Source organism: Poecilia reticulata, linkage group LG6 (genome assembly GCF_000633615.1).
Source record: "Poecilia reticulata strain Guanapo linkage group LG6, Guppy_female_1.0+MT, whole genome shotgun sequence".
NCBI classification, from domain to species: Eukaryota; Metazoa; Chordata; class Actinopteri; order Cyprinodontiformes; family Poeciliidae; genus Poecilia; species Poecilia reticulata.
Window position 1 is genome coordinate 25,105,104 of NC_024336.1, and position 15,575 is coordinate 25,120,678.

The 15,575-nt window shown below is 38.4% G+C and overlaps 1 protein-coding gene across 2 annotated transcripts; it reads left to right on the forward strand.

Annotated features, from left to right (window-relative positions):
• Nucleotides 1-7: 7 nt before the first annotated feature.
• On the forward strand, nucleotides 8-13,768 carry sema7a (semaphorin 7A (JohnMiltonHagen blood group)). Of its 2 annotated transcripts, XM_017305427.1 has the most exons (14): nucleotides 8-412; nucleotides 611-750; nucleotides 1,933-1,974; nucleotides 2,064-2,159; nucleotides 2,414-2,516; nucleotides 2,691-2,801; nucleotides 3,486-3,628; nucleotides 6,482-6,660; nucleotides 6,900-7,008; nucleotides 7,722-7,917; nucleotides 8,055-8,167; nucleotides 8,883-9,028; nucleotides 9,920-9,978; nucleotides 10,059-13,768. In XM_017305427.1, exons 1-14 carry the CDS (start codon nucleotides 301-303, stop codon nucleotides 10,463-10,465), a joined length of 1,956 nt encoding a protein of 651 aa, XP_017160916.1. In that variant the 5' UTR covers nucleotides 8-300; the 3' UTR covers nucleotides 10,466-13,768. The 2 variants fall into 2 exon arrangements, with proteins under 2 accessions (XP_017160916.1, XP_008410460.1); XM_008412238.2 differs by lacking the exon at nucleotides 1,933-1,974.
• Nucleotides 13,769-15,575: the final 1,807 nt, after the last annotated feature.

A 15,575-nucleotide genomic window follows, 5' to 3' on the forward strand; every position in this document is an offset into this window, starting at 1 on the left:
ATCTAAAAGGTGCAGGATGCTAGCTCTTGAGGACTTCGGCACTGAATACTATCAGATAAATATCCTTATGTTTTTGATAAATAATGAAAACGTTTTTTGTTTTAGAATGAGTGGCTCGCCCCGTCTTGCTTCTTTAAAATGCTGACAGCGTGACTTGCCAATATGAGCACGCCTCTCAAACAGTGGGTTGTGGGACGGAGGCTCTCATTTGAAACATTTCTTTCCACAGAAAATGGTTGTAAATTTAGCGACTGGAGAGGTTAACCATTTCTGCCCTCACCCATAGCAGAATTGCGCAAAATGAAGCCTTGCGTTCATATTCATTTTTGTTTCGCGGTGTATTTCGATTTGGTCTTTTCGAAGGATGCACCGGCCCTTGGGTCTAAAAATAGCCCGAGGCTTTTGATACCAGGTAAGACATTTGTAAACCACCATTAAGCGTTTAAAACCCTGAGTTTTTCGACGGAGAAAATTCTATTTCAGCACCTCCAGTGAACCAGTGCTGTATTTAGGACACGATTAATCTTGCTCATGATTCCTGCGTCGTGGTCTATTGCTGTGCATTGTCAATAGCAGGGTTTCTTGTTTTTTTTCTTCTTCTCTCCCGTAGGTATTATCAGTGATCAGTATAAATATGAAGTTAATCAGACCAGTAGTGTGTTCTCATACCGGGAGGAAGAACAGGAGCTTTTTGTCGGAGGCACAGACTTTGTTGTAAAACTTAATGCAAATAACTATAGCGTCATAGAGGTGAGTAATTCTTATTTTCTGTGTGCTTAAAGTTTTTGTTTTCACTTGATCACCTGCCGTCTTCATGTGCATTGACGCCACCAAAGGATCCCTTTACAACCCATTGTTTGCCACCCTCCTCTCTGGCCAGAGTCTGATCTAAAAAAATATTTCAGTCTTGAATTAAAGACGGGACAAAGCTTCAATGGATTGCAACGTTTTGGCACATTTATATAAATACCTTTTAATTTTTTTTTGTCCTATTTAATGCCTGTTTTAATGTCTCAGTCCTGACCCCACCCATTTTCAGGTCATTGGCTGCCAGACCTATTTTACTTTATGTACGACAGAAATCCAGTTTAAAAGATTACAAGACAGTTTGACTGCTTTGAAGGGAAACACACAGGAATTGCGGGAAAAAAAGTAGATGAAGATGACTTAAAAACTGCTTTAAATCCTTTTGCTGTTCCATATTTGTGTGTTTGGATGACTTTGATAACAAAACTAGAGATTGCTGTTTTGACAAGACATTTGGAAAAACAAAACTGTTATAATTACAGCTACAATTTTAAAAGTATGGCTACAAATATTATGAGGACTATAAGAGCCTGTTCTAATATAACACCACCTGATATTTGGTATAAAGGTGTTCAGTAAAAATACTTGACATATTATAAAGTTGTAGACTGAAATTTGGACCAAAATATTAGATTCATGCAGAGCAACATACCTAAATAACACGGCACTAAAATTAATTCTGGCTTTTATTTCTCCTTTCTCACCTCGTGATCTCTAGTTGCCCCTATTTGGCCACAGCACCATGTCTAAAACTTTCTTGATATATTCTCAGTGTCAGGATTTATCTTTTAGCTTGATGTCTGCACAGTTTCTTAAAAGAGGAAGAGTGATTCCCATTCTTGGCACGTATTGGGTGCTATAGTAAGAAATGGCCTGGTCACACACACACCTGTGACCAAGTGTGTGTGTGTTTTTTTTTATCACTTCCTCATCACTTTATAGTCTTCACACTTTTATGATGAATAGGTCTTGGTCTCATATACACTCTTTTTAGCTTGTGGCAATGAAGCATTTTGAGTGACATGTTATTAGTTAAAACTTGAAATGTTTGTGATTTTCTGTGGAGAAATGCAAAAAAAAAAAAAACTTATCTATTTTTTTTATTATTATTTATGTTCTTGGTAGAAATTTCCAATAAAAACAACTGGACACCATAAGTGCTTTAACGTGAGTTACTCCTACAGAAATGTACATAAGCTAAATTTAAACTAAACACACCATCTCAGTTTTGTTTAACATTGTACTGTGTGTTTTAGCGTCCCTGTAGAAATGTAATCACCGTCATTGAGAAGTTTCAGGACAACATGTTTGTGTGTGGAACCAATGGACACAAACCCAAGTGCTGGAAACTCGTAAGTGTCTACATATGTGAACATCCACGTAAACACATAAGGTCTGTAATATACTGCAATTTTCCTGTGACCTGTTGACTTCAGCTTTGCCTTGAGGCAACAAGGCAAAGCTGATTAAAGCGGGGGAGCTGCTCTTGCTGTTGCACTTTACGTCCTTGATGTATAATTAAGTGGGTGTCTGGTGATCCATTATTTGCTAATGCAATTTCCACCAACGCTGCGTTTAAATGTTTTTGTTTCCCCTTTCTGTGCAGTTCCCTTCTGTGAAGAATCAAACCTATGAGATAGTGGAGAGTTGTGAGGGAGCAGGCATCTCCCCGTTGGTCTACACGCACAACTGTTTGTCGCTCACAGTTGGTATGTTATAGACAGATTTTTAAAGGTTTTAAACAAGATTCAGTGCTGCATGCCATCTTGCGTAACCACATCCAGTTGTGTTTTAAAATGGCTGTAACACGGTTGTCTTCTCGTTGAAATCTTCTGAATAATTCAGCATTTCTGAATAATGCCGAACATGTTGTGCTGTTTCAGATGGGGATTTATACGCAGCAGCGCCTTTGGACATTGAGGGAAACTCTTTGCAGTTCAGGAGAAAAGCTGGCAAGCGGACTAAAGTCTGGATGTACGACAGATGGTTATCAGGTGAGAGTGATTGGGCTTGATGTTACACAGGAGCTCACCTCTGTGACGTGCAAATAAATAATTTATACACAGCCTTGCAAAACTTAACTATATTAATAGTTATGTCAAATGTATAAAGTTTAATGATTCAAACACTGATGACAAGAAAGGAAATGTTTACTGAGCTGTGGGGGGTCTGAGTAATTAGAACAGTACCAAATCTAATTCTGTTCAAGGCTGGAAGTCAAACATTAAGTATCCACTTGTGTGTTATGAAGTAAAATGATTGCATAAAAAAAAAAGTCTGTGCAAAATTTATGATTTTTGGTTTACTGTTATTCGAGCAGTTAAAAAAAATGCAACAAGAGTGCATGAGAAAAGGTCAAAAGAGGATTGACTTTTGTACACAGACATCATTAATCTTGGTGTAGAGTCTTTAAGTGAAGCAGACGACATTTGTACAAAATTACTCACTTTCTACGCCTAACCTTTGGCATTAAAGAAAAGGAATTTGAAAATAGTAAATTGGCAATAGTTCTTTTTTTCCCTTTTCTTTTGCTTTGGTTAACTTAGCTTTATCTTGTGCTTCCCACATATGTTTGGCTTTGCTTTGCTGTGGTACGTCTTGTTTTTGTGACTGTTATGTCTCACCACTGGTCAATAAAAACTGTTTATGGTTGCTTTAAACAAAACATCGTCTTGCAGAGCCTACATTCATATCAGCATCCTGGGTGAAGCGTAGCGAAGATCCGGACAATGAGAAAATCTACATCTTCTTCCGCGAAAAGAACTCTGACCACAGCCCAGACGCCGATCCCTGGATTTCTAGGGTGGCCAGAGTTTGCAAGGTACAATGCACACTGCACACAACTGAGCTACAAATATGACTGCTTCCTAGCCAATTGAAAGCTTCTATTTCAGTGCCATACTGTCATTGCAGTTCAAACACAACCAGATAATTTGTCAACGCTGTGACGACTATAGAATTGACACTTTTCAAATAAGCTGTGTGGAAATGACTATCATTTCAGAGAGCAGAAGGTTTTTAAAATGGACAGATTTTAATGTACTGACTAAACCACACCAGTGTCTACACAAATGGCTAAGTGCTCAAAGTTTTGCATTGATGCTTGAAAATGGGGTAGAAGGTGAACCGTGAATGAAGTCCTACTGTTTCCAAGCTCAGTTTGCATTTTTGAGAAAGAAATGTTCCTTTTGGTCAGATTAACTCCATTTTTGCGACAAATACATTGTGGACACATTAACAAAGATTAAAGATACTGTTGCAGCATGACTTGCCAGCAACAAAAAACAAAAACATGCCCAGCACACCCTGGGTATTCATCACATTTTGCAATTTAATAATGCATAATTGGGAATTCATGTGACAAACTCAAAGCTGTGCAAATTTATAAAGTAGCATGAAATATTGTTTTCAGTTTTTCTAAAGCAGTCTGAAGGTTTGTGTATATGTAATGAGCCCCATTTCTTCTGATGGATTCTTCCTTTCAGTATAACTGTTCTGTAATGTTTGGAGAACATTAAATGATTAAAAAGCATCTTGATATGTGACATGTGCAGAGAAATTGAAAGTAGGGTTAGGTTATGAAATAATATCCTAAGCTTCAAACATTTCAGAGAACTGTTTGCTTCTTCGTACCAAAATGGAAACAGCATAGCACTACAGCAAGCCTGGCATGTTCATCCATCAAACTGACAAGGAAAGAAAATCAGAGAGGCTAATTTGTGCATAGGTCAAATGAGACCAAAACTTAACTTTTAGGGTTGCATGCAAAATACTTGGTGCAGAGGAAAACTACCAGTGTGCATCATTCTGAGCACATCATCGCCACTGTGACATATGGTGGAGGATGCTTTATTTTTTTTTCTGCAGGAACAATGTAAGCTGGTCAGAGTTGACGTACAGCTGAATGGAGGACAAAACAGGAAATGTCTGAGATTCCAAAACCCTTGAGACTGGGGTGATGGTTCACCTAAACTCAATTGAGAATTTGTGGCAGGGTTTGAAATTCCTTTTTACATCCAATCCGACTGAGCTCAAGCTATTTTGCAAAAATAGCATTTCGGTCTATAGATGTTCAAAGCTCATCGAGACATAACCCAAAAGAGTTGCAGAAGTAAAGCACATTGACCGGTGGTTCCAGTGTGTTGACTAAGTCGACCTGACTTTATATTGATGCAACACTGAAGTTTTAATTTTGTAAGCAAAAAATTAAAACGGTGTTTGATGTTTTTTGAGACTACTTTAGGTATCGCACACTTTGCATTGGTCTATCATAAAAAAACATCTTAAGTTGAGGGGTGTGAATACTTTTGCAAGACACTATATTACATTTTCAATAACATTTATATTGTACTTTCCAAATTGTATTGTATGTTTTCACTTCAGTTTGAGAGTTGTGAACATTTTGTGTAAAACGAAAACATTTAAACCCGCATGTTAAATGACAAAGGTCGGCATCACTGTTTGCTATTGACATTACCCTTCAATAGGGAACAGTGGAAACACAGCTTCTGTTTGCTGGGTAATCAGCAAGTTATGTCGCAGTGTTGATAAGTGGTGCTGACAGTTGCTGTCCTTGATTTGATCATAAGCTAAAATAAAAACAGAAGGGGAACTAAAACACTGGTGCTAAAGTTTTCTACCATATCTTCACATGTTAAGACACACTATATATATATATATATATATATATATATATATGTTCCTTAATTGAGCACTTGCTGCAGGATGCGTTTACTTGCTAGAAAACTAGTGATCAGGTCTGAAATCTTGATGTTGTGATGGACTCAGACCCGAAACTTCATAGCCACATCGAGACAGTTGCAAAGTCGGCCTTCTATCACCTGAAGAACATTTCCAGGATTAAAGGGCTAATGTCTCAGTGAGATCTAGAGAAACTCATTGATGCATTCATCTTTCGTCGCATTGATTACAGCACCAGCGTCCTCACAGGTCCTTACATTGACTCTCTGTAGCTCAGAGATTAGACTTTACAATACTGTTGGTTTATAATTGACTGAACTACTTAGCACCACAATACGTTAAAGATCTGCTGTTGTATGAACCTTCCAGACTTCTCAGGTCTTCTGGTTCTGGTCTGCTCTGCAGCCCAAGAACTAGAACCAAACATGGAGAAGCAGTATTAAGTATGCACCACAAATCTGGAATAATGATACAGAAAACTGCAAAACAGCTGAAACGCTGAATTCCTTTAATTCTAGACTTAAAACTCACTGGTGCAGAGTTGCTTCCAAACTATAAGAAATGAGACGCTGACCAACATTTTGATGTGTAATGATGGCACTTGGCAACATGTAATGTTTGCTGGTTTTCTCAATTGTTGATTGCATGTTCTATGACTTGGCATTGTTGTTTTTTATGATGTAAAGTACTTTGAACTGCCATGTTGCAGAAATGTGCCCTACAAAGAAACTTGACTGATTTTTACTTCCATTACCATAAGCCAAATTGCAATTTCTTATGTTACTGCTGTGGAAGCAGTAACATAAGTAACATTTCTTAGCATGTCATCCATGCTAAGAAAAACCTTGAAGAGTTCTTGCACTTTATTTAATCTCTAAAGTGGGTGCAGTCTCAGATATTTAACTCTCTATGGACAAAATAAAAATAAAACTGATTCTCTTCCTAATAAAGTCTTTTGACATGATTTTTGTAGACCGATGAAGGTGGATCAAAAAGTTTCTTCCAGAACATGTGGACAACTTTCCTAAAGGCTCGTCTCGTCTGTGGGTTTCCTGATGAGTCACTGTATTTCAATCGTCTCCAGGACATCTATGTGATGCACGCCGATGACTGGCGCCAAACCAGAGTCTTCGCACTTTTCACAAGCAGCTGGTGCAACACTTTTTCTTCCTTTTTTTTAGTGTTAGAAACTAAGCAACGGCATAAGAAGCAGTTGCATCATCTTTATTTTTAGTTATAGCTCAAACATCAAATCTGAGATTACCAAAGCTTTTCTCTAATAACAGTGGAACAATGGAGCTTCCCTCACCACAGCATGAAATATTTGATTAACCACTGAAACTGTGATGGCATGAATGGTACGATGACCTCTCTTATCATTTCTGTTTCAGGAACTCAACTGCGGTTTGCATCTATTCAATAGAAATGATAGAAAAGATATTTGAAAACTCAACTTTCAAAGGCTATGCTAAAGAAATCCCTACACCAAGGCCTGGAACTGTAAGAATCTATTTTTGTACTTCCTCTTCCTTATTTTTGCCTGTGTATTTTTGAGTGTAGGCATTCTCAAAAGACTATTTAAAATGGGCGTGTTGCAAAAATGGGTGTTACTATGGAAGTTATGTCAGGTTTACCTCACCGTGTTCATGTTTTCCATGTACTTGTTGTGGATATTGTGGGTTCCGTCATGAGCTAAGTTTTTTTTTTTTTTCATAATGTGTTGTGGAGACTATGTGATGTACATGGGGAAAGTTTCATGCCATTGTAGCCACAGTGTACTCCACACAGCTGACTAATAAAAGGAGAGACTTAGGTTTGTCAGCAACTACACCCGCCCAATGAAGGTTTACAGCAGACAAGTCTGTTTGTCTTCCTACAGTTCCTCTATGCCAAAAAGGTGCATCAAAATGGCTTATAACGTGACAGAAAAAAAGTTAAAAATATTAAAAACCTTTGCAAGGAACTATTACACTAAACGCAGGAATGATTTGGTGTTGAGTGCAATTTGATGGTTTCCAACTCAAGTGATATTGTTGCTAAAACCTTGAAGTGGTTGGCATGTGTTACTATTCAGATTCTATGTAAATTAGGTGATAGAATTCTCTCCACATTTTCTCTCATTTGGTTTTACTTTTTGTGATCCAAGTAATTGTGTTGCCTTTTCTTAAACATTGGCTTTTTGAGTAAACTTTTGCCTGATTGTGTCTTTGTAGTGCGTCTCAAACAGCAAAAGCCTGCCGCGGGCCACAGTGAACGTAGTGAAGGATCATCCCGAAATGGTTGACTGGGTGCATTCCCTTCATTCAAAAGCTCCTTTTTATGTAAGCAACTATAATTACACCAAAATAGTCGTTGATCGGGTTCAAGGAGCAGACCAGCAAGTGTACAACGTTTTGCTCCTTGCTACTGGTAAGCCAAGGTCGATTTGTGCCGATTTGTCTTTTCTTGGCCAGGAATTATGCATTGTTTACAATCTCTGCTGGGAAACGATGGGCTAAAAATGTATCCGTCCTAGAATAACAACACTGTAATGGTTGTTCCAACAGATACCGGCAAAATCCATAAAGTCCTAGAGGCTGGTTCAGAGCCTTTCATCATATTGGAAACGCAGATCTCCAAAATTTCTTCTATACAGGCAATGACACTTGACTCTCAAAAGGTACAGTTGGGTTAAAAAATATTTTCTCAGTATTGTTTGTAATGTGTTTAATTGCTTAACATTTTGAAAAGAATGAGAAATGTGCAAAATGCAACCTGAAATGTGTTTCTCCATAGAGCTTTTGTTAGTTGCACAGAAATGGACCATTTTAATCTGCTCCCGGTTTGATGGTCCTTGACCTCTCTGTTTTTGATTAGTCCCAGCTCTGTTATTGCAGTTATCACGCTCTCTGCTACACCTGGCAGCCGTTTCGAAAGAACCCCTGTCAGGCCTTTGTTATCCACTGATACTCAAAGACACAAACAAAGCTTTGTATTTAAAATTGTGAACAATTGCTTAGTTGTTAGACAAAAGTTCATTTCTTGCCTTTTGTTTATTCATCAAAGCAGTTTGAGACATTATACTAGGAAGACAATAACAAGGCTTTGTGAGCCTAAACAAAGCTCAAAGGCAACCAGAGTACAAGTAGACTGTGTGGATTATTTATCCTTATCCACCTTCCTGACATGAAGAAATGAAAAGGACGATCACTGAGAGTTGTCTTCAATAATTTTTAAAACACAAATGAATGTTACTTGCTTCAGATGCACTTACATAAGTCAAAATCAAAGAGGATAGTAAGAAACTTTGGAAGAATGAATGTAATTTTTACGTTTACGTATACTATATTTTGAATGACATTTATAAGAAATAACTTTTTTTTCATATTTCTCAGAAAAAGTTAGTGGTGGGTTTCTCTGACAAAATATCTACAGTGGACCTTCAAAAGTGCGAAGAGTACAATGCGTCTTGTGCTGACTGTGTCCTGGCACGGGACCCTTACTGTGCATGGACCACATCTGGATGCACCCCTTCTAACCTGTAAGTATGAGCTTTATTCCTCAGATATCTAATAATAGTCCAAAATGTCCACTCAGTTCTCATCAGACAGGTCTACAACAGCCAGTGTTTGGATTGGTGGGGTCTTGGTTCCCACAGACTTCATCAAGCTTAATCAACACTACTCATCAGAGTTGTTTGGAGTCTTTGTAAACATCTTGATAAAAAATTATCCACCCATCCATTTTCTGTACACCCTTTGTCCCTTAGTGGGGTCGGGAGGGTTTGATCAAAAATCAAGTGGGAAAAAATCTAAACAAAACTATTGTTTGGTTCTTATGGTAAAGATAAGAAGTATTGATGTACATTATCTTTTATTGGATAGTCGTACACTAATTTTAGAACTCAGAAAAATCTAACTGTTGGAGTGCCTTTTTCTCAGTGCAGTAAAACATCCCCCTTTAAGAAAACGTGCTTAATTGACTCCTAAGGCAGGTGTAGCAATTCCTTTTTAAATCTTTTCAGAAAATATGGGAAAGCCCTTATATTATCATGGCTTTTGAGAGCTAGCTAATTGGAAGCATTTTGTCAAGCATTTTGCTTGACATGAAGTCAACATATCAAGACGAGAATTGCAGTTGTCCCAGTTTGATAAAATTGCCAGTACCCTAAAGGTGCCATGTTTATCTGTTGGAACAATTACGAGCAAGCAGAAATGTCTAGTTGTAGATATTATCCACAGAGAAGCAAGTGCTTTACAAACATCAAAAAGATCACTCAGCTAGGAAGAATCCATTCTTAAAGCCACATAAAAAGCCAGATTACTGTTTGCAAGTGGAAAGGTTTTCTCTTTTTATGACCTGTCCTGTGGTTGTTAAGTGCCGTTTGGTACGATGTATGGAAATATAAATTGCCTTTTGTCGTTTTTCACAGTGGGGGAATTCAGAATATAAAGGATGGACATACAAGTGTTTGTTATACACCAGCAAATGGTAAGTTATAAAATGCCACATGCTGTACCATAGCAGCTTTATCACATCTTTACCAGCTGCCTTTTCTTTTGTTTTTTCAGAGTCACGGGGACTGACCAGGTCCAAAAGGCAGATACGTTCACCAGAGAGTTCAGGGACAGTCCACTCAGTCCCCGAAGGGGTCCCTTTCTATCTGTCCTGTCCTATAGAGTCTTATCATGCAAAGTACACCTGGAAGCATGGAAGTCACGACAGACCTTGCCTGCAAATGCTTTCTAACTGTCTGCACCTTATTCCTTCAATGGGACCAGAGAACTATGGGGAATATGAATGCGTCTCCACAGAGAAGGAGTACAACAAAAGTTTGAAAAAATACCTTCTTAAGCAGCAGTATGAAAAGCAAGATGGCAGGTCTGCTGATTATAAACCGAATGATGCACCAGTCCTTGCTCCTGAGCTGTTGTGGATTATACTCTACACTGCAGTGGTGTGGGAAATTCTGAGATAGTTTCTGCTAACAGACTGGGATTTGATATCAGTTTTCTCAAAAAATGGCAGACTGTACTATAGAACTGAAATTAGGGACAGTCAAGATGCATTGGCGATGTGATTTAAACATAATGTTTTTTGTTTGTTATAACATCAAATTAAGCTAAACTGAACTTTTAGAACTGTTGTGAGACTCCGCTGCGGCATGCATATCATCCTACCTTCCATCTTGGCAGCCTTTACTAAAGAGTTCTCACTGGAAAAAAAGGGAGGTAATCTCTGTGTCATGTTACTGGGAGGATGGAAAGCTTGGTAAATAGACGGATAAGTGATTTGAAGTAATGTTTTGATGGAAGAGCATAGCTAAAAGGCAAAGAAAATGTATTTCTGGCCCACTTACACGCAGATGTGCACATATGGGCTAGCCACGCTACTTTTGTCGCTATCGTGTCTAGGGAAAACTGATGCTTTTAGCTCGCTGTGTGTTTAGCCATTACCAAGGAAACGAGCGGAGGCATAGCTAGAGGCACCGGAATGAAGCTTTTTGTCATCCAGTCTCTTTGGTAGAAAGAGAGAGACGACGAAAAACAAACGATCAATATTATCGCCCTCATTTTATTATCAACCTCATTTTAATTTATCATGCGATTAATTCAACTGTCACCTTTTTTTTCCTCATATGGAGTCTGACAAAAATAATTAGATTTCTGATAAAGTGGCTGAGATTAGCTTCCTCTGAAGTGTGGCTTGACTCAATCTTAGAGACAAGGCGAGGACCTCCAACATCTGGGAGAACTCATTGTTCGGACTCGGCTCCTCCACATCAGAATGAATCAGCTTAGGTGATTCAGACGTCTGGTCAGGAGAGGCCAGCAGCCTCTCCTTGGAGGTTTTCCATGCACAAAAGCAGCTCTGAGGCAGAACCAGCACTCCTCGAAGGCACTAAATATCCCTTCTAGCTTGAGAAGACTTTGGGATATCTGGGAATTCTACCTGGATTTGCTACCTCTTTGGCACAAAGGGCAATGTATGAATGCATGGTGTTGCACATTCGCTTAAACATGTGAAACGTTTTCCGTTTCCTTCAAAATAAAAAGCAAATGCTTATTAATAGGTTTTCTTTCACACATTGTAAGGTCAAAGCCTTAGAATAACCTTAAATTATGAAAAAACCATGCCCATTCTTGTAAACCTTATTCGGGTTAATGCTCAAATAGAATATCTAGAGTTGGGCATCAGTTGTAAGGTCTTTGAGAATTCACTGCTAACCAAAGTACACACAGGCAAAATTGGACAGGTAGTAGTCTTTGGTCAAACAGGATGAAAGTTGGCAACATTACTGCTTGGCAAGGAGACAAAATTGTATAGAAAATACTGCAATGGCTTGAATAGGTACAGATGAAGGATATTTGATCTTTTAGGCTTTTTCCTCCAAGGAAGGAGGAAAAGAACACAGCAACATGGTTGTTGTGAAAGTGGAAATGCTTGAGATGGAGGGAGTTGCTGGAAGAAAAACATGCCTTAAAGGGTGGAGCCTAGCACAGTGTTGTTTTATGTTTAAAACATCAGTTGTTTTGTTGGTTCTGCGCTTGTTTTGTGGGTGAGGTCGGGAAAGAATCTGTACATTTCAGACCCTACAAAGTAGCTGAACAAGTAAATCACTGTCTTCCAGCTGAGGCGCTTTCACCCTGATGGACTAGCTGAGTTCAGTAGAATTTAAGCCCCTGCAGCTAAGGCAAATTTTTTTTGCTTACTTTGAGCTGGAACACGTAGTGATGAAGGAAGAAAACGGCACACCCAGACAGTATTTCATTGAAGTGAGAGAAATAAAAGGAAGTTGCAGGAGGCATTTATTTCCATTTATGGTTCCTTTTTTTTTACCGTCTCTGTTATGCTTCTAGAACAGAATATTTTCACTGTGATCATTAGCTGCAAAAACCACACAAGTTGGAATTGTTTATCTGCACTTTTTGGTCTTGTGTGTGCCATTAAAGCAAATAAAATATGAAGTTTCTTTGCCAAGGAAGGCAGAGCTCCTCCTGAGCATGGCTCTTTCCTTGGCACGGATAAGAGTATATCTGTATTAGATGGTTTGAGAAGGGGTGGAGTAATTAAGGGAAGTTAAGTTATTTAACTTGCTTTAATGATTCCTTTCAGTGGTCAGTGAGAAATCTGCAGTCAAGAGAGAAAATAAAACGGCTGTAGGTCACATGAAGCACATTGTTAACTGAAACTTACTTTTTCCTAGCATGAACCTAATATTGCACTATATTAGTGTTTCTTAAAACTATATTTTTCTTAAATTTTTTGCTTAAAAAGGCAATACAACTGAAACTCTGGGAAAACTAAATTTGTAAGCTGAATTTTCAGAGCAAATGTGTTCTCAGGATAACACCGGAAAAAGAAGTTGTTCAGCAGTTAATGACTCTGGACAAAACAAAGGAGATGATCATTGACATGAAGAGGTTGTGACCCGAGTCCACACTACTTGGCATCAACTCCTCCAGCAGCAATATGGCAGACGAGAATCCTCTGTGGAAACTAATGAAGGGAGCTAAAAGGACTGCTGTAGTGTCCGTTTGCCTGTGTGCAGGATCGCCTTGCAGCAACAGAACATTGAACATCGTCAGAGATTCCTCCCACCATCTATTTGATGTTTTCCTTTTGTTTTTTGTTTTTTTTTAACTGCTGCCAGGCAAACGGTACCACAGCATCAACAGAAACCCCCTGACTGCTGCATAGTTTTCTGCCTCTAGTTGTTAAAAGGTTGAAACTTTTAACAAAAGTTGATCTGACTTTCCTGCTGTTTTGATTAAGCACTTTACATGATTCCATTTATTTTATGTCTTATCTGCTTTGTTTCTATCTGTGTTCTGTTTGTATTTGATATTTGACTAGAATTATCATCTAGGCTAACTTCAGCGAGAAATGTGTTTGTGGGGACTCCCTCAGCCAGAGAAATGTACGGATGGGAACTCTGGACAAGTTGTAGCCACAACACTGGTCACATGTGGCCTAAGGTCCAGAATTGGGTGAGCATGGAAATTGTAGACCATGGCAATAAACTGACTTGATTTTGGTCCCTCAAACATTCATTAGAGTGCATTAACCTGTCACATTCCAAAGAGAATATTGTTAACTTGCAGGTCATTGGTGACCCATAAGAAACATTCATAAATTAACGTGAATGGCATGATGAATGTCTCCAACAACAGAATGCTAATATTTTTTTGCCTGAGCCAGGTTTTTGATATGTGGCCTTTGACTTTAAAAAAAAACTTAGTACTCACCAGATTTAATAAAACATAATTTCTGAGATGTGGCCATCTAGTGCTTTCAATGTGTTCATTTTCTGTAGATTCACATCTTTGTACTTTGTGAGATTCATGAAGCCTCTTTCCCCAGGGACCCAATATTCACCGTTCATTCCGGTTTACGTCTTCATACAACTTAAGATCAAGAGAATCTTATAAGTGCTGCACTTTTAGAGATTCCATGACAGCTGTCTAGTCATCACAATTTGTCGCGCAGTGAAATCCTTCCTTCTGGACTTTTTTTCTGCTTCCAAAAGCAACCTGACAGAGGAAATGCTTTCTTGTTGCCCAATACCTCCCACAAATTGCAAGACGCTGGTCAGTTCTGTTTCAGTTCAGGTATCTTATGGCATATTGAAAGTGTAAAAAAAAAAAATTATAAAAATGTTTTTGTCTTTTACTCAGTAATGTGATTTTTTTTAAAAAGCAGATAAAACAACATGGCATGTTTGACTTCCACACGTCAAAATCACAATTTATGCCAAAAATCATTAGTGTGTGATGCAGCATGGGTAGTATTCTAGTGGACCCTTTTTGTTGCAGCAATTTGATGCCAAAAGCTGTTCTACACCAATTACAACAGTAATGTCTGTAGTAACAGTGCTAAAGTAGCCTTCATCACCAAGCATGCATGCAATGGAGAAATCTGCTGCAGTTTTACAGAGCCTGGGATACAAAAACAAGACCTTTCTTTTACTTTATTTTAAGTTAAATATATTTTTAGCTGTTCTTGAGGTATCAAATTTTGGCATTAACATATGCAAAACTATTTCTTATTAAAAAACTAAAATGGCTTTCAAAGATAACACTTATTTCAAGACTGTATTCTAAGGCAGGAATGCCTTGGTAAATTAAGACACTAAAAGTTAATCTGGCTTTCCTGGATCTCAAGGCTAAACACTCTTAATGATGATTAGGGAAATACTTCCCGTTTGCACAGATAACAGTTACAGCTATCATCTCTGAGAAGCTCCACAGAAGTATCTCAGTGAAACAATTTAAATCCACCCCATTTAAATGGAACCATGAACTACATGCTGATTTTTTTATTTTTTTTAAAGTATCACCACCCAAACAAAATCTTGTTGTGGCAACAAAATGTACTCATTCAACATAATAAACGTATAACTCACAATAAAAGATTCCGGAGGTTTTCAGAAAGACTAAATACAAAATGCTATTGATATGTCTGCAGTCATATCAGATGTTTTTTATTTTTTCCAGATGAAAATCAGGTGTCTGTGCAGAGCATTGGGTGTTGTCAGACTTGGGTAACTTTAACAGATACCCTGGCTTAAAGTCTTGTAGCAGCCAGACATCTTTTAGTCTGCTAGACATTACAGGGAGGTTGGGGATTTCATTTTCTGTGTACTGGTTTTTGTGGGGAAACCAAATTATGAGTCACCCTCTCAAGTCACCCAGAGCAGTTAAACACACTCCATGTTCTCATTTCATCAACAGTAAAATAACAGAACCTTGTCAAGATGTCTTCTGCAAGCTTGTGTCTGGCCTTTGTACTGTGCAGCTAAGCAGTGCTGATTGGATTTTCTCTTGGCCTATTTAAAGAAGCGTTCTCTTTATCTCTGAAACTCTTAGCCGGATCAGTGACACTGTGTAGTCTGTTTTGAAAGGAACGGCCACTGTGACCGTCTTTTACCTCCGGTGTGTTCTGATTAGAAGCAAACCTTGAATCTCCTCCAGTTCCTGGTTTCCTGTTTTGCATGTGGGATGCAGAAATCTGTAGGGTGAAGGCCAAAAACTAAACTTTATATAAAACAGGCACAGTGTTTCTGAAAAACACTGCCAGGTCAGGTT